This window comes from Podarcis tiliguerta (assembly GCF_965153285.1).
Source record: "Podarcis tiliguerta genome assembly, chromosome: 9".
In the NCBI taxonomy this organism is placed as follows: domain Eukaryota; kingdom Metazoa; phylum Chordata; class Lepidosauria; order Squamata; family Lacertidae; genus Podarcis; species Podarcis tiliguerta.
Window position 1 is genome coordinate 8,831,183 of NC_139542.1, and position 18,475 is coordinate 8,849,657.

At 44.4% G+C, this 18,475-nt stretch overlaps 1 protein-coding gene across 1 annotated transcript; it reads right to left on the reverse strand.

Moving 5' to 3' along the window:
* Positions 1-9,511: 9,511 nt before the first annotated feature.
* On the reverse strand, positions 9,512-11,313 carry LOC310657451 (ferritin heavy chain A-like). Its single transcript, XM_083398055.1, has 4 exons — positions 11,186-11,313; positions 10,468-10,614; positions 10,209-10,334; positions 9,512-9,687 (listed from the first exon to the last, which is right to left on the reverse strand). Exons 1-4 carry the CDS (start codon positions 11,285-11,287, stop codon positions 9,532-9,534), a joined length of 531 nt encoding a protein of 176 aa, XP_083254181.1. The 5' UTR covers positions 11,288-11,313; the 3' UTR covers positions 9,512-9,531.
* Between the last annotated feature and the right edge of the window lie 7,162 nt (positions 11,314-18,475).

The following is an 18,475-nucleotide window of genomic DNA, read 5'->3' on the forward strand; positions in this document are numbered from 1 at the left end:
TTTCTGAAGGTCTAAAGGAACAGGACACGGCCACTGGCAAAGGGTTTTCAAACAGCCCTGAGACACAAAATTGAAATGTTTCATGATCAACCAGAATAAACAACAGATACAGAAATGCTTAAGGGTCACGATAATAAAGCACATCTATAAGCTATCTGGGCTTGTGGCAGCATCCCAACCTACAAACAATAAAAGAACGCTATCTTAAATGATTATTAAGAGCTTAGTTCTGTAAAAGTGGAGGAAACTCCAGCTATCATAGATGAGGGGAAAACAGTGGCTCCCAAACATATTATTCCTGATGTCAACGTTTCCATCAGTTAAATTTCCTCAATTGTAGAAAACGATAAGAGGAAAAATATGGTCAGAGCAGAACAGCTAACAAAAATCTAAATCAGAAAATATGCTTTATGGAGTGGGAGTTATAAAGAGATCTTATAAGGCCTCAAAAATAGCAGCGACATTAGAATCGTTTGGAAGGAACCATAATCAAGTGCTATCAGCAGAAAAAGAATTGTACAAGTCTTTAAAAGCAACCACAGGCCAAAAAGAATACAACAATATTAATGTAGTCGGTGTGACTTTATTGATTACACAAATAATGAGGCATATGGTGGAACAGTACCCACAGTTTACAACATCGTCTGGCAAGCATGAAATGTATTTTAATTGTTTCCCCATCACCCTGTTCCTCTCCCCTTCCTATAAATGTCTATAAATTCTAACTGCTATTGTTACAAAATACCTTTTGCTCATTGTCACCAATCTAAGCGATACACATTAGACTATGTGCATCATTTCATATCTGTAATAATTGTGGTATATACAATTTGACACAGTTTTGTTAATAGGTTCAGAAACCTTTATCTGAGTGTTTATTGTTGTTTTATTTTTATGCTTTTATTTTGTGTAATGGTTGCATGCCATATACTCAACTGAGAAACAGAATTGTACAAGTCTCAATTATGGGAATGACTTTGGTTCAAACCAAAGAAGCTTGTAAATTATCCACTTTCCTCCACTAAATCAATACTAAAGATTCGGAGTAATTGTTCTCCAAAGCTAAATTCAACTTTATCCCCTTTAGCTTAAATCTTAAAATAAAAAATAAAGATAAAAAATGGTGGTATAACAATGCAAAGACGACAGACTATCAACAAGGATATCTGGAAAGGACTCAATTGGGGGAGATAGTATGAGCAAAGTCACAATATATCCTATGAAGGTGCCAAAGAAGTAACAAATCAAGCACATCGTTTCATTTTTTTTTCAATTGAACAATGGAAATTAAACATCTTTTTTTTAAGTTGAACAATTGCTGTTTAACATGGAACTCCACATCTTACTAAGTCTTTTGAGAAGTTTTTATAAAAAAACTGATAAAGGAAAAGTAATTGCACACACACACACACACACACACACACACACACTTCTCTCCTATTCAAGAGAAAATGGGAATGAGACCTTCTGAACTTAAATCAATCATAGAAGAAGACTGGGTCTAGCTGTTCAAAAAAGTTTTAGTGATATCACTAAAGGCAGCTCTCAAAGAAAACTATTTCAAAGTTATATTTCAATAGTATCTAATGCCACATAACTTATAGTCAAAGCTCTGTACTGCTTGAGGTATAAAAGGACCTGCAGGCAATTTTGGTCAAAAATGTTGGGTATAATACAGGAAATTATGGGTTCTGATCTGCCCAGGAATCATAAAACAATTATTGGAATGCTCTGATCTGATTGTTTTCTCCCGCTCCAGAAGCTAGGACCCAAACCAATGGCTTCAACTGACAAGAAATGAGATTATGACTAAACATCAGGAAGAACTTTGTGACAGGAAGAGCTATTTGGCAGTGGAATGTAGAATCCATTTTTGTCACCCCATTGTTAGTTTCCATACAATAGGTATATAGTTCAAAAGAATATTCTCTGCTGAAAGATTTAACTTTTTCTGCACAGTCATAGTTATGCAGACCAGCACTTTCTCCCATAATTTAGTTAAGCACAGAACACTGTACAAGCATATGTGTCAGAGAGGCCTCTCCAATCCTACCCAGACATTGGGAAAGTATTTTAGCCTTGATACCAGAGGTATCAATGGATCTTAAATTAAGACAAATACAACAGGAAATAATAATGGTCTCCTTTAAAAAGGTAAAGAGACCTCTGACCATTAGGTCCAGTCGTGGCCAACTCTGGAGTTGTGGCGCTCATCTCGCTTTATTGGCCGAGGGAGCCGGCGTACAGCTTCCGGGTCATGTGGCCAGCATGACTAAGCCGCTTCTGGTGAACCAGAGCAGCACACGGAAACGCCGTTTACCTTCCCGCTGGAGTGGTACCTATTTATCTACTTGCACTTTGAGGTGCTTTCAAACTGCTAGGTTGGCAGGAGCAGGGACCGAGCAACGGGAGCTCACCCCGTCGGGGGATTCGAACTGCCAACCTTCCGATCAGCAAGTCCTAGGCTCTGTGGTTTAACCCACAGCGCCACCCGTGTCATACAAAAAGGTACTAGCTAAAACCTCTCAACCATCTTGAAAGTAATGTAAATTGAGGGTTGATTCTCACCCTTGAGAATCTCATATATTTCTGCCCTCTCCATTTGGCCCATTTTGGGCTCCAAATTTGCTTCTCACTAAATAGTGGAGAATGATTTGTGGAGGGGGCAGGAGAGAGAGAAAAGATATATTTGACAAAGCACTTATCTAAATATATAGTTTTTGGAGCCAAGAACCTGGAGATGGAAGACAACTGGGCTCACCTGCAGGCTGAAATACAAGCCAGTTTCTAATTAGGCATAGCTGCTGGTGTTGGACCAGAAATAATTCTAAAGGAAATAATTGCCTTGTTTTCTCTCGGCCTGTACACCCACAATTCAGCTGAAGAAAGACAAATTGAACACATTTGCGCCCTGGCACAGCACAGAAGACCTTGGGATTGTGATTGATCACACACTGAGCATGAGGCAGCGGTGTGATGACTCTACAGACTACAATGCCCATCGTCTTTAGCTAGCAGGACCAGTGGTCACGGATGATGGGAATTGTAGTCCAAAAAACAGCTGGAGACCCAAGTTAGGGAAACCTTGGTCTACACTGAGTGGCAGTAGCTCTCCGGGGTATCAGACAGGGGTCAGTTTGAGTGCTACCTGGAGATGGCAGCGATTGATCCTTCTGCATTCAAAGGTGCTGTGGTTATTAGGGCATGCTTTCAACTTTCCAGTTCCAAAAATGAGGGGTGCTAAAAAGGTGTAACATGACTTGGGAATTCAAAATATATTTTGGTAAAGTCAATACAGTATAATTTGGCTTTGCTTGGTAACTAAAAGGTCTGCAAAATTGCACAGAAATCATTAAAATGATTGCCAAGTACTTGCAGTCATATTATATCTTAATATTTGTTGTTGTTTAGCATTATCTGACATTTTCAGAAGATAAAATCACAAGTCTTTGGTTTCCTGAAAGCAGTTTATTTGCTTCTTCATCAAATGCAGACTTACCCAGCTTAATGTTATCCAATCACAAAAAATAATGGCAGATTAGAACTCCACACACTCAAAAAAATATATTTAAGACCCCTCGCTCAAGAAATTTGCAAAAATCAAGTTTCGCTCCTTAAAATGGCACACTCTAAAATGACATCCCCATTGGATATGATTTCGCAGCCTGGCCCAACAGTCAGAGCCAGGTGTGTTGACTGGCTGGTATGCTCACACACTGTGAGATAGGGCTGTTCTGCCCTGTATTTGTCACATGCGGCATTGCTTTCATTCAACTGCACTTCATCTTCTAGCAAAAACTACATTATTCATAGACTCGTAGAATCACAGATTTGGAAGGGACCCCGAGGGTCATCTAGTCCAACCCCTGCTGTCCCCACTGGCAAAATGATATAACTTGTGAAATCCATTCTGCACATTAAGTATGTTGTTGTTATTCCACCCAATTCATGACAATGCAAAGGAAACACAATGCAAATGGGGAAGAAGAAAACCATAATCAATTACATATACCACAATCAATTATATATAATTTGTGGGCTAAAAGCAATAACAGCAAATACCGATCAAATTTGCTGGACTGATGTCCAGACAAATAACAACAACAACAACAACAACAACAACAACAACAACTTATTTATACCCCACCCATCAGGCTGGGTTTCCCCCAGACACTCTGGGCGGCTCCCAACAGAATATTTAAAACACAATAAAACATCAAACATTAAAAACTTCCAATAATAATAATAATAATAATTTATAAGTGAATGACAGCAACTTCTGCTGCAGTTCCTGTTTTACGTCTGAAGTCTTTGACACCCCTACTCTTGGACTGCACTTATCTGAAATCCTTCTTTAAAATTCCCTGTACAGTGGTACCTCTGGTTATGCACGCTTCTGGTTACACATGCTTCGGGTTATGAGCTCCGCTAACCTGGAAGTAGTTGCTCCTGGTTGTGAACTTTGCCCCAGGATACAAGTAGAAGTTGTGCACCAGAGGCGCATGCAGCGGTAAGCGCCATTAGCGAAAGTGCGCCTCAGGATAAGAATGGTTTCAGCTTAAGAACGGACCTCCGGAACGAATTAAGTTTGTACCCAGAGGTACCACTGTACTCAAAACAGTTGTCCTATTATTTTTAAGAAATTCTTCTCCAGCATGGTTGTTTTAATTCTAAAACATTTTCTCATATAAGAGTGAAAGTGGGGAATACTCCAAGGAATGGACAGAAGGGCATAGTCTGATTCTAGATGTCTCTCTAAAACTGCGCCAAGTCTCCATCTAAATGTCTTAGCTAATAAGCAGAATTAAACTTAGAAAACGTATCTGCTGTAGGGGAAAAGCAGGAGCACCTGGTATCCAGGCAAAGAGACTTTCTCCAATATTTGCTGAAAGCTGGAGATGGAATTGATTCCAGATGTCCTGAGGCAAGTTATATAGATCTGACTCAAACCAGGCAGGCAGAGCTTCCCGGCATCTTTCAGGGGACTAGGTTTTGTCTGGCTTTTGTATTGGGTGTGGGAAAATGGTTGCTTATGCATAAGCGCATGGGCAGAAGTTTCTTACAGGGCAAAGCAAGATGCTGCTTGGGGCATGGACAGCGCGTGAACAATCCATGCTAGTGTGGTGATTGGTCCACGTAACATGGTCTGAGGTGGCGTGAGATACTGTACTGTTCTTTGTCTGCTAGCTGATACAATGTTGTATCATTTTGCTGAACACTGAATAAAGGCGGGCAACAGCTTTGGAGGCTGCAAGATGCCTTCAAAATCCATCTTGGTGTGTGAGATCCTTTCCAGCTAACCTGGTGTGAGACTGATATATAGACGAGCAGGCCTCGTCAATTGGGTTTGTAAATTTTACAGGAGCATTTTGCTGGCTGGTCCAGCTATTTGATATCTCAGCCTATCCTTAAGCTAATCAAGAGATGAATCAAAGGTCCACTGCTACAAAGACCTTACTAAGACTAGGTAAAGGTAAAAGGTAAAGGACCCCTGGACGGTTTGTTGTTGTTGTTTAGTCGTTTAGTCATGTCCGACTCTTTGTGACCCCATGGACCAGAGCACGCCAGGCACTCCTGTCTTCCACTGCCTCCCACAGTTTCATCAAACTCATGTTCGTAGCTTTGAGAACACTGTCCCACCATCTCGTCCTCTGTCGTCCCCTTCTCCTTGTGCTATCAATCTTTCCCAGCATCAGGGTCTTTTCCAGGGAGTCTTCTCTTCTCATGATGTGGCCAAAGTATTGGAGCCTCAGCTGTCCAGTCAAAGACAACTATGGGGTTGTGGCACTCACTTTCTGGCCGAGGGAGCTGGCATTTGTCCACAGACAGCTTTCTGGATCATGTGGCCAACAGGACTAAACTGCTTCTGGCACAATGGAACACCGTGACGGAAGCCAGAGCGCATGGAAATGCCATTTACCTTCCTGCCGCAGTGGTACCTATTTGTCTACTTGCACTGGCGTGCTTTTGAGCTGCTAGGTTGGCAGGAGCTGGGACAGAGCAATGGGAGCTCACCCCGTCATGGGGATTTGAACCGCTGACCCTCTGATCAGCAAGCCCATGAGGCTCAATGGTTGAGACCACAGCACCGCCTGCATCCCTAAGACTAGCCCGCCTGTGGGTATCTGGTGGTCTCTCCTGGTGTCTTTTACTCAAGCACCATCAACCTGCACCCTCACAGCTCCATTTTCTTAGGCACTTAGTTCAAGAGAGCGCCCATGGTTCTCCAGGGTTCCAGGTAGGAGACATTCCCAGACCCACCAGGAGATGCTAGGGATCAAACCTGGGGTTTTCTGCATACAAATCAGTTGCAGTACAAATGATCTCGCCCAGTATAAGGTAGTTTCACTTAACGGATGTGCATTTTGTTGCCACAGAGATAGAGGAATTCTTTGTCAGACCTCTGGTCCTTCCAACTCAGTATTGTCTACACTGACAGGAAGCAGTTCTCCAGGGTTTCAGACAAAGCCATTTCCGAGCTTGGGAGGAGAGGGAGTTGCGGGTTAACCCCTCCCACACACGCGGGGGCTGGCCTTTTGCCCCCGCGAGATCCAGGGAATCCCCGGGCGTGCCTTCGACCCGGCCCACCAATCGGCAGGCAGGGGAGGTGTGGCCTACTTAAGGCCAGGCACGTCCGGGGACCGCCCTCTTTCCCCTTTCCAGCTGAGCGGTTTTCCCATCCCACCCACCCTTAGACTTAGCTAGCCATGACCTTGCTATGGACTCCGGTTGGTCGCCGCAAGGGGCCTGGTAGGAATTTTTCCAATTTGGCGCACTTCCAGCCTTTTGGTTTTTTTGCCTACCTCGTAGCAAACGTCACAACTTCCGCGGTATTGGCGGTTAGGCATTGGCAGGGGTTAATTGTTATGCAAATGAATGGGGGGGAGGAAGCGCCATCACCTTCCCCCAAGGAAAAGGGTAGTCCGGTAGAGGACTCCGGGGGGCGTTGCCTTGTCCGAAACCTAGGGAGGTAAGGGCCTCCGGCATGCCCCAGAGCGGTGACACATGTGGGATCCTAGTTGGCGTACTTCAACAGGACTCCCACGGCTTGTGGATAACCCTTCCCGGTCTCCATGCCGGGTAGTCGATAGGAGCCAATGCCTAAGGCCAATACCTTTCAATTCTGTAATCAATAAAGTTGTGGCCTTTTTATGCCCATTAACCTTAAATAACGTGTTCAGTGTCTTCCTTTCACATGGGGGAGGGGACTTGCCACACAAGGATATCTCCTAGCGCTCCCTGGACATGCAGACCCCCCATGTATCCCCATTTTCTTGGGACTGACCTGGATTTACAGAAGGCATCCCAATTGCTGATTTGATCCTGGAATGGCGCACTTTTCCTTAGAACGTCCCTATTTTCATTGGAGAAATGTTGGAGGGTATGGAGCTATGCGACTCCCGAGCCAAGGAGATAAGTAAATATATAACCTTTAGAAGATGTCTGAAGGCAGCCCTGTATAGGGATTGTTTTTTAAAAAATTTTTTGTTGTATACTGTTTTTATATATGTTGCAAGCTGCCTAGAGTGGCAGCTTGCAACATATATAATAGATATATGGGTGGGGTATTATTATATAATATATAATAGATAGATGGGTGGGGTATTATTAATTTAATTAATTAATTAATAATGTAATATAATAATTAATAAACAAACAAACAAATAAATAAATAAATAAATAAATAGGACATCCCCATTTTCATTGGAGAAATGATGGAGTGTGTGGACATGTCAGAGACTGAACAATTATTTATTTCAGCTTTCTATATCACCCAGGTTTTTTGAGGTGTATGTCAGGATGGCAAAAGCAGCATATCATGGATGAAATTCATTGCAGAAGAGAAAACTTCCTAATAGTGCCTGGCAAAATTGAAAGGTCGTCAACCACCTGAATTCCAAGAGGGAAGGACCACTGAATGAGGTCCACAATGCTGAGCGCCCAGTGCCTGAAACATAACCCCTGTGTAAGTGGGGAGTTGCCTGCCATCAGGCTACCCTAGAGGAATCCTGCAAACAAGCTTTTGGAATATATGAGGGTGGGAGCTGGCTGTGAGCAGACTGAGACTGATGAAGCAGTGCTCCATTTGCCCTCGTGGACCACCTCCACCACCACGAGTCTTCTCCATACCAAGCAGATGTTCTACCATGGATCCCAAGCACGTTCTGCAGCAACTGCGTGAAAGAACTGGAAACAAGCTCAGTGGTAGAGATCCTGCTTTGCATGCAGAAGGTCCTAGGTTCAGTCGGCAACATCTCCAGGCAGGGCTGGGAGACACCTCATGCCTGAAACCCTGGAGAGATGCTGCCGGTTGGTGTATACAACACTGAGCTTGGTAGAGCAATGATCTGACTTGGTGTAAGGCCCCTTCCTATGATATAGTTTCCTTCCACATCAAGGAAAGGAGCTGCACTTTGGAGGCGATTAGCCCCGCTGGCATGGAAATCAATCCACCTAGTTCCTATTTACAGACGTTCTTGCTAATGCAGTGTGGAACTCGATGGCCTATCAGCATTTCCCACAAGCAATCAATTGCTCCATATTGCAGTGGGAAATTGTTAAATGGAGACACATAATTCTGTCCAACTTTATTTTCTTGCTCTCAAAGTCAGATGGAAACTACCATTCATGGACACCCAGGAAGGACAGAAGTGACCAACTGGTAACAATAATTGGAGGGCGAAGTTTAAAAGAAAACTTTGAATGCCACAGCAAAGCTTCAAAGGGAGCTTTGAACTGCTCCTGGAACATTTTGCTCATGGGCCAAGTTGTTTTTAACTTGAAGTGATGAGCTTGTCAGGAAAAGGTTGCATGGGGAATGTGTGCCTTTTTGTATTTCTACATTTAAATATTTAGCCTTCCGAAGGGAATATTCTCGTGGAGAGTAAGTACTCTTGGGTAGAGGATAAAGCATTCTGTAAATACCAACTGGGTTTATTCTGCAAGTTCATTAGTTTTCTAAAACAACACAACACTGATTGATTGGGGAGACTGCTTCAGGCAAACAAGAGAACTGAAGTGTGCTGGCTGCGCCATGAAATTTCTCAGTATCTTATGCAACTACTATCGAAGTTTCCAATCTCAAGGTGGCTTAAGAACTTGAGAGACCTTCTGAACCAGACCCAAGGCCCATTTAGTCCAGCCCCTAGTTCTCTGACCAACCAAATGTCTATGGTTCGTATGCATTTTAGGCCACCCAATAAAATCTTCAAGAAGGCTACAGGGCAGTAAGTGTAATTTCTTCACATTTATATCCAACCTCTTTTCCGTCCTAGAAACCAAGACATCATATGTGGTTCTGAAGTAGCTGCCTATCCAAGTACCAGACCCAGACCTGCTTTACTTCAAAGTAGTAGTGGACTTGTGTACCTTCAGATCACGCCCTGGCCTGAGTGCATTCGGGTTGTCCCACTCCATTTTGCCAAAGAGAACAAGAACACCACACCACTACAGATTCATGCCAATAATTTATTCTTGAACATTACACTAAACAAACTTGACTTTTCTCTGTTTCTAAAGTGATGAGAGGATTCAGCTGCTGCTCTTCAAACTGAGCTTGTCAAACAGGTACTCCCCTGTGCCATTCTGGGGCAGTCCCAGACGCCTCAGGTTCGTGAGGTGGTCTCCCAGCTGCTTGATGACCTTCACCTCTTCCTCCAGGAACTCAGACTCCAGGAAGTCACACAGCTGAAAGGTGAAAGACAAGCACTGGTCAACTGCACATATTATTCACCGCAAGCTATGGACAAACTGATAATCTACCACCCTCCAGATGTTGGATTTCAGATCAAACCAGCCTGCCTGAACAGTGATTAGAGTTTGTGATAGCTGCAATCCAACCACATCTGGAGGGTCACAGATTTCCTACTAGTGGTTTAAGCTTTAAAGCTTTTGTATACATCTTGTTCAAGAACTGGGTCACAAGGGGAATAAGGCATGTAGCTTTAACCTTCTCTAGATAAGCTGAACCAAAACCACCAGCCACCAATTGTGTCAAATCATGGAAGGGCAACAAGGCTACACCCTTCCAGTTTTTAAATGCCACAGAGAAATTAAAGATACTAGGCATTGGTACTGGTTTTATGGAAGGAAACAAACCTTGCATGTGGAATGGACATTTTCACAGGTAGCTCAGAGCTAACTAACCCTCCTAAACCTATGAAGCAAGAGGAAGGCTCCTGGAGAATGTAGCATTGCTGAGAACTTACATGAGGGTCTCCCTTCTCTGTTGCCAGCTTGTGCAGATCCAGCAAGGCCTGGTTCATCCTTTTCTCCAGCTGCAGGGCCGACTGCAAGGCATCCAAGCTGTTGCCCCACTCGTCCTTCTCTGGCTTCTGTGCCAAAAATCAGATACAGAGACTCAGAACACCAGCCTGTGTCTTGCTACATACAAACAGCACTATCAAATCACAACACACACTCTCCTCCCAAATGAAGCCCAGCTAAAGATCTTCCACGTTCACTTACCTTGAGGTCCTTCAGCAAGATGCGCCCCCCTCTCTTGTTCTGGTATTTCAGGAACTTGTCTGCATGCTCCCACTTTTCTTCGGACTGCTCCTTCAGGAACTTGGCCATGTGACACAAGGCAACATCATCCCGGTCAAAGTGGTAGGACTGGAAGGGGAAGGAAAAATAAAGGTCATAGTCAAATGAGGACATGTCGCCAATATGCAAGCATATCCCTTCCCACCCCAGATGTGTCCGTGTATTCCAATTTGCATTGACACAACATCTGAAAAGATACTACTTGAATAGATGGCCTACTGTAGCAGTAGTACAGATAGAGAGTTGGGTTGACCACCTTCAGCCCCCAGACCTGAGCTTCCCTTCACGTAGAAGTAGTAAAAGCAAACTAAAACCCCTTCCAGTGTACTGGAAAAGCTTCCTAGTTACCATAATAACTACATTCTTACAGTGCAGAATGCTAATAACAATTCAGCATGGTTATTTCACTAATGGTTCTAACAGGTCTGGAGTTGAAAGACATGGTAAAGCATCAAGGATCTTCCAAACCCTGTAACTATTATAGTTTATCAAATGCACATTCTCCCACCTATTGCACACAACCCAATAAGCTACATGAGACTTAAAGCTTAACAAACATACCTAAGACTGGGGTAAATCTAAAATTACACAAACAAGTTGCAACCAGGTTCTTCCCATTAGATAGCCAAAAGTCACTTACCATAGACAGATAAACATAGCTAGCATTCAACTCCAGATTCACCAGCTGGTTCAAGGTAGCTTCACAGTCAGCATGGAAGTTCTGGCACACCTGAGAAGACATCTCTGTATCCTAGCAAAATAAACTGAGACCAAACAACACTAGAAGCCCTGCACTACTGTTGGTGTAGAAAAGCATGCAGCCCTAGTGGTTTTTATACCATTTTGGGCAGGTAACTTGTTTGTGATTGGCAGTAGAATCATCCAATAGAAATGCCAGTTGGCTCTGGGGGTGGGAGAATGGGACAAAGCTAGCAGCTGATAACAACTTGGGCTCCACCTAGTAATCAAGTCTTATTTGACCATTTTCTGCCCCCCCCCCTCTTTTTTTAAGAGAGAGAGAGGGATACTTAATTAGTTTTTTTTTGCACTACTTTGTGGGTTGTTTCCATCACAGCTGCAGGAGTTTAAGGAAGAAGCACGAATTTTTAGGGAAGGGCAAAGACTCACAGCACAATCCTAGGGCATGCCTACACAGGAACAATTCAATTGAACTCAATGGGACTTGCTTCTGAGTAGGCATGCATAGGACTAGACTATGAACTTTGAAGAGATGTGCAGAGCTGGGAGTGAATTCATGCATAAAAGCAAATCTGTCACCTTCTTCATTCTCCCGCACAAGTGAAAGACGAGCATATAGAAAATCGAACTGGGGTGTGTGTGCAAATTTTACAATTATTCATCATAACCTCAGATTCAATAAGAGATACATAAAGTGATGTACTCAGCCCTGAGGGCCAGTGTGGAGTAGTGGGACGAAAGCATGGGTAGCTATCATGGCACCCACCAGATGTTCCTGGAGTCCAACAACATCTGGAGGGCCACAGGAGTCTTTCTTAGCCCTTTCTGGAGATGCTGGGGATTGGACATAGGAATTTATTCATGCAACCCATGCATTATTATCTTTCCTCTTATGCAGGGATGAGGAATCTGTTGCCCTTCTGACGTTGTGGGACTACTGCTCCCACCGCCCCTGTCTATTGGCCACACTAGCTTAGGCGGATGGAGACTGGAGTTCAACAACATCTGGAGGGTCAAAGGTTCCCCATCCTTGCATAGCTGTCAACGTTTCCCTTTTTTTAAGGGAAATCCCCTTATTCCAAATAGGATCCCTCGCAAGAAAAGGGAAAAGTTGACAGCTATGCATCCTTGCCAAAGCCAGAGATCAATAAAGGAACAGGATAGGGGGAAACCAATTCGTCACCCATGTGGATTACCATTGAACATGAACCGTGAAAGCACCATTCTCTACAAGTGACACCACCATGCATGGATTGGTGCAGCTCCCTTTTAGGATTTTGTATTATCCCCCCCCCCCACACACACAGAGGTAGTGGATTGTCAGGTGACAGATAGAACAAGCACACATAGACAGGCTTGTGTTTTCCTCTTAATGTTTCAACATGCACTTGAAGAGTAACGGCAGCAGCAGCAGCAACAAAAGCAATTTTATTATTTATATGCCGCCCATCTGACTGGGTTGCCCCAGTCACTCTGGGCAGCTCCCAACAAAATATTAAAAACACAGAAAAGATCAACCATTAAAAGCTTCCCTGAACTGGACTACCTTCAGATGTCTTCTAAAAGTCATACAGTTGTTTGCCTGTTTCATATCTAATGGGACAGTGTTCCACAGGGTGGGCGCCACTACCAAGAAGGCCCTCTGCCTTGGTCCCTGTAGCCTCACATCTCACAATGAGGGACATGCCAGATGGTCCTTGGAGCTGGACCTCAGTGTCCAGGCTGGATGGTGGAGGTGAAGATTACCCCTTCGGGTATACAGGGCCGAGGCTGTTTAGGGCTTTAAAGGTCAACACCAACACTTTGAATTGTGCTTGGAAAGTTTGAGCAAGATTTCTGTATCTCTCACTGAAGCACCGGAGACAACTCTAGAACTCATGAACATCCAATAAAAAGGAATGTTGGAAGATCCAGGACAGATAAAACGAAGTCCTTCCTCATGCAGTTAAACTATGGAAGGCAATGATGACTACCAACTTGGATGGCTTTAAAAGAGGAATAAAGAAAAACATGGAGGACAAAGCCATCAATGGCTACTAGCCACCATGGTCATGCTGTGCCTCTATGGATGGAAGCAGTAATGCTTCCGTATACCAGTTGCTTGGGGTGATGGTTTTGTGATGGGGTCATGCTTATGGGTTTCCAACAGGCATCTGGCTGCCCATTATGAGAACAGGACTAGATGGGTCATGGGCTTGATGCAACAGGACTCTTGTTATGTTCTTATGACACAGCACTAGCTTACGACAGCCTGCACATCACTGGCCTTTCCAGAAAGCCCTGCATTGTGGTAAAAATAATGATGCCCTTTATTGGTACCCAAAATCTGATGCCAGGGATAGGTTACTCCTATGTTGGTCCTGTCTGGCTTCTCCTTCCACACTATGCCATTCTGATCAATGGGTGCATTTAGGAGAAAATGTCTCAGGTGAACCTACCTCACGGGGTTATTGTGAGTATAAAGTGTGGAAATCTGAATATATATACCTCTGTAGAGGAACAGTGAGATAGAAGTGTCATTAATAAAACTGTAAGAGCATGAGAACATGCAAAGAGCGTGATGGATCAGGCCAGTGACCAGTCAAATGCCTGTGGGAAACTCACAAGCAGGATTCAAGTGCAAGAGCACTCTCCTGTGAACTGGAGCAACTGGGATTCAAAATCGTTAGTTCAGGAATCCCCAAACTCAGCCCTCCAGATGTTTTGGGATTACAATTCCCATCATCCCAGACAACTTGTCCTGTTACCTAGTGATGATGGGAGTTGTAGTCCCAAAACATCTGGAGGGCCGAGTTTGGGGATGCCTGCATTAGTGTCTCCAAACATGGAGGCAGAGCACTGCTATACCTGAGAGTAAACCCACTGAAAAACTGGAATTTACTTCTGAGCAGATATATAGATATAGATTGTACTGAAAGAGATTGAGCATACGATTGTCAATAGGGCATAGCAATTCCACAATGTTCACTGAACTTCACATTGGCCAGCATAGGTGCCAACTCCCTGGGGCCCTGTGTGCCTGAGCACCCACAAAATTCCCCTTTATGAGGCTGAATACCCAAAAATTTCAGTGCCAGGGTCTTGCATGCTGTATGGCACCCACAGCCCCAGGCACCCACGGTCAGGGGGCCAAGTTGGCACTCCTGTAATGGCCAGAATCACCTTCCAGAAATTTTCACCTGTGACTTCATCGGATGTTGCATTAGCAGAAATTCTGCAAGTGAAATCTTTCCAGCTATGTGGGTGTGTTGATGGGGGAAATTGCACCAGCTGTTTTCTTAAAGACATAGGAGCCCAGCTAGAAAACAAGGTGATCAAAGAACTTTGTTGTAGGTAGACAGTTAAATTACTGAATTTTTAAAAATATAATAATTACAAACCAACACAGTCAAAGAAAGTACAGTAAAATCAATAGTTTAGAAAAATAATAACGAAAAGGAAGGAAGAGTAATTGTGTTGCACCATCCCAAAGCAATATTGTTCGGTATCTTTACATTACATGCAGCCTTTCAAACTGAAATTGGAATTTATTGTTGGGGAAACACATAAATTAAAAATGCTGGAAGGGGGTGGGTGCGGGGAGGGAGAGGAGGAGATAGTTTCCCTATGCTCAGATGCACTTTTAATGCGTTTCTGTTGCTTGTAGAAATTGCTGTCAGCAACTTAAGCACAACTGCAACTTTCAGACTTCTAGATGTGCCAAAGCAGGGGTCAGCAAACTTTTTCAGCAGGGGGCTGGTCCACTGTCCCTCAGACCTTGTGGGGGGCCAAACTATATTTTGAAGGGGGGGGGGGATAAACGAATTCCTATGCTCCACAAATAACCCAGTGATGCATTTTAAATAAAAGGACACATTCTACTCATGTAAAAACACGCTGATTTCTGGACTGTCTGCGGGCCAGATTGAGAAACCAATTGGGCCGGATCTGGCCCCTGGGACTTAGTTTGCCTACCCATGTGCCAAAGGCTTCAATGTGCTTTACATAATGATGTGAAGGTGGAGAAAGACATCATCACACAGTTCGGGGCTATCCAAGGTTTTTGGGTCCGGGGACACGTTTGGAAATGTAAAGAATTGCTGGGAATACCCAAAATACCCATCTGACTGGGGGATGGGCATGATGCCCAGAACCCCACTTCCAAACAGGTAAAATACCTGCAATGCCCATCTCCCCCCCAAAAAAAACCCCAGACAAAGAAACAGGCACCCTACCCCCCAAAAAAACCCAGGTAACTCCCCTCTTACACAACCCCAAAGGACCCAAAATGCATTAAAATCAATTTAGGAAGTTGGGTTGGTGAGTGCCAAAGGGGTGTCTCAAGGCATCACATTGGGGACTCCAGATGTAGTTGTTCTCCTGTGCCTTGCGCCCTGTGTTTGGGGTATGCAGTACTGGTTCTGCACTGAACCCCAAATGCATCACCCAGCAGCTGATCAGCTAAGCACCTCTGTGACAGGAGATGAAAGAACAGTGGTTTTTCAGCCATCAAATGCCTGGGCAAACTAGATCCTGGTCTATCTAGCAGGCTTAGTTTGGTCAGAATTGAGTGTACACTTCCAGTAAAGGTACCCCTGCCTGTACGGGCCAGTCTTGACAGACTCTCAGAAATATCATTGAAACAGTTCATTATCCCAGAAGAACTGTTTGCTGTTTGTTGTTGCTGTGCTTATAGCACCACCCGGTTCCAGTTCATTCTCAACCAAACTTTCATGTAGAAAGGCTTTCTGCCTCAACTTCAGTGTTTCTTTGTGGTTACCATTCTAAGCAGTCCTGTTGATGGAATATTTATTTGACTTCTATTAGTTCGTATCTTCTTGCACATATTATACAGCTTTTGTTTCTGAATTAAGAAACAATTGGTAGTGTTTCATAAATATTGCCAATACATTATTAGCCCACATGTTGCCTTTTGTGCTCTGAGCCCCAAATCCCCCCCCCCATGGAAATAAAGACACAGTGGAGACAGAATTTAGTTTAAATGTTAATGGGCAAATTTTGACCACAATTTTATTAAATACACAAATGTGACTGGTATTGACTTAGGTATTGGTATCGAAACTATAACTGGCTCCTGCCCCACCCTGCAGGAAGCCTGGAAGGGTAAACAACCAGCAGGGGGGGCTCCATCAATGTATATTGACTGGTGGTCACTCCTGGGGTGCCCGGGGGTCCTGGCATGGCCCTAGCCCATCTCCGGGCTTCAGATGAGATCCAGACCCCCGGATTCCTTTAACGGAATACCCTATTAATTGGAGGGGCAGGTGATGGCCACACCTCCCCTCCCCACATTCCCCCCAAACCAATGCCTAACTGCCAAACCTTACAAAGTTGTGATGATTGCTAAGAGGTAGGCAAAAACCAAGTGGCCACAGCCAATCTGCCACATTGGAAAAAAAACCCGCCCCCCATTCCAAAACAGGTGACCAACTGAAGTCCAAAGCAAGGCCAAACATGACCTAATTAATGGGTGGGTGGGTGCTCAGCAGCATGAAGCAAAAGGAGGTCTCTACGTCACGCTGCCAAATAAATACCCCCAACCCCCAACCTTGCCACTCTGCTGATTGCCTAAAGGCCAGTGGCATAACTGCGGCACCACCGGCTTGGAGCGGGGCAAGCCCCGCCCACAAGCTGGTTGGGAAAGAGCCAGTGTGGTGTAGTGGTTAAGAGCGGTAGTCACGTAATCTGGGTAACCGGGTTCGCGTCTCCGCTCCTCCACATGCAGCTGCTGGGTGACCTTGGGCCAGTCACACTTCTCTGAAGTCTCTCAGCCCCACTCATCTCACATAGTGTTTGTTGTGGGGGAGGAAGGGAAAGGAGAATGTTAGCCGCTTTGAGACTCCTTAAAGGCAGTGAAAGGCGGGATATCAAATCCAAACTCTTCTTCTTCTTCTTCTAGGGCCGAGCACAACATGGACCCTCTGTTAGGAGGATCCAACTTGTTGATCAGGCAAATGTACAGCGGCTGAAGGAATACTGCTTTAAGCTCATCCTTTTTCCCTGGAGAGCACCTCAAAAAAGGATAGTTTTTTTTAAAACAACAACAACCCCCCCCCCCCCGATGTTGGGCCCATGTCTAGCAGGTTATGGGCCAACTGACTTCTGCAAATCATAACAATATGGGGAGCAGCAAGGGTGATGCATAGAGTTTGTGCCCTGTCAGAAAAAGCATTTGCGTCTATAACATTCCACCCACGGCTTCCCTTTCTTCTTTCATTTTACCCAAGGGGCTCTGCTTTACAGCTCTTTGCCTCAGAGGGAAAGGGAAGTTGATTTCCTTCGCTGCTCTGCTTTTACCTGCATCGGATTGAATTATCACTTTGTCAGATGTTATTTGTCTGTCTCCCAAGCGACCAGCCCTAGTCGCTGTCGCTGCAGCAAGAGATTTTGCAGATGCTTCCGATCTCCGATTGCTCTGGCTTAATGTAAAGGTCAAGGCACAGTGGGGCTGTGTGGGGAGAGTGGTGGGGCGGAGAAGAGAGATAATCCTGTGAAATATTGCTAATCGGATTAACGGAAACGTTTTGACCGAAGACAAATACAGTATGCTCTCTGCCTCTGTCGATGTATTTCACTCCGCTGGCTCGGCCAACTGTTTCACAGTGTGCTTTTATTGCTTGTTGTCGTTCCCCTGCTACATTATAAGCTCCCAAAATGGCCCAAGGGATGCGCCCCAGAAGCCAGCAAGCTAGGAAATAAATACACAAGTCTGCTGGTGCCCATCATTTTATGATTCTAGCCACGCTCTGGGGGAAATGATCTCCTCTTGTTCAATGGGGAAACTGTGTGGCATGCAGGCGAAGAGCAAAATCCTGTTGCACACGAAGGCCTCATTCCACTCACTCACACCCTCCACTTAAAGTTATATTGAATTTCACCCTATGAGGGGTTTTCTGGTTGTTGTTTTTTCAAAGAAAGACCGATTGCATTTCTTTCCAACCCACATTTCATTACCTTTATCATTGCTGTGGGGATTCATGGCACACTTGACACCACAGACATCTGCACAACAATTAACCATGGCTCCTTTGCTCATTAAGTAGTCTGTGGCTAAACACTTCTGTATCAATATCTATTTTCCCTTCCTAGTAAAGCAAAAGGAAGAGGGACAGTAGAACTAATCTCTAGGAGGCAACATCTTGACGTGCTCATTAGAGTGTCTTGGTAGGAAAATGAAACAGACACCCCCTCTCACCTCAAAGAGATTTTAATTAAATTTCCAGCAGTGTCC

Bases quoted from the DNA above. Each gene is read 5' to 3' on its own strand.
- LOC310657451 (XM_083398055.1), bottom strand. From the start codon at position 11,287: ATGTCTTCTCAGGTGTGCCAGAACTTCCATGCTGACTGTGAAGCTACC. The intron at 10,335-10,467 runs GTAAGTGAACGT...TTTTTGGCACAG, and splicing joins TCTTGCTGAAGGACCTCAAG to AAGCCAGAGAAGGACGAGTG. The intron at 9,688-10,208 runs GTAAGTTCTCAG...TTCACCTTTCAG, and splicing joins CAGAGAAGGGAGACCCTCAT to CTGTGTGACTTCCTGGAGTC.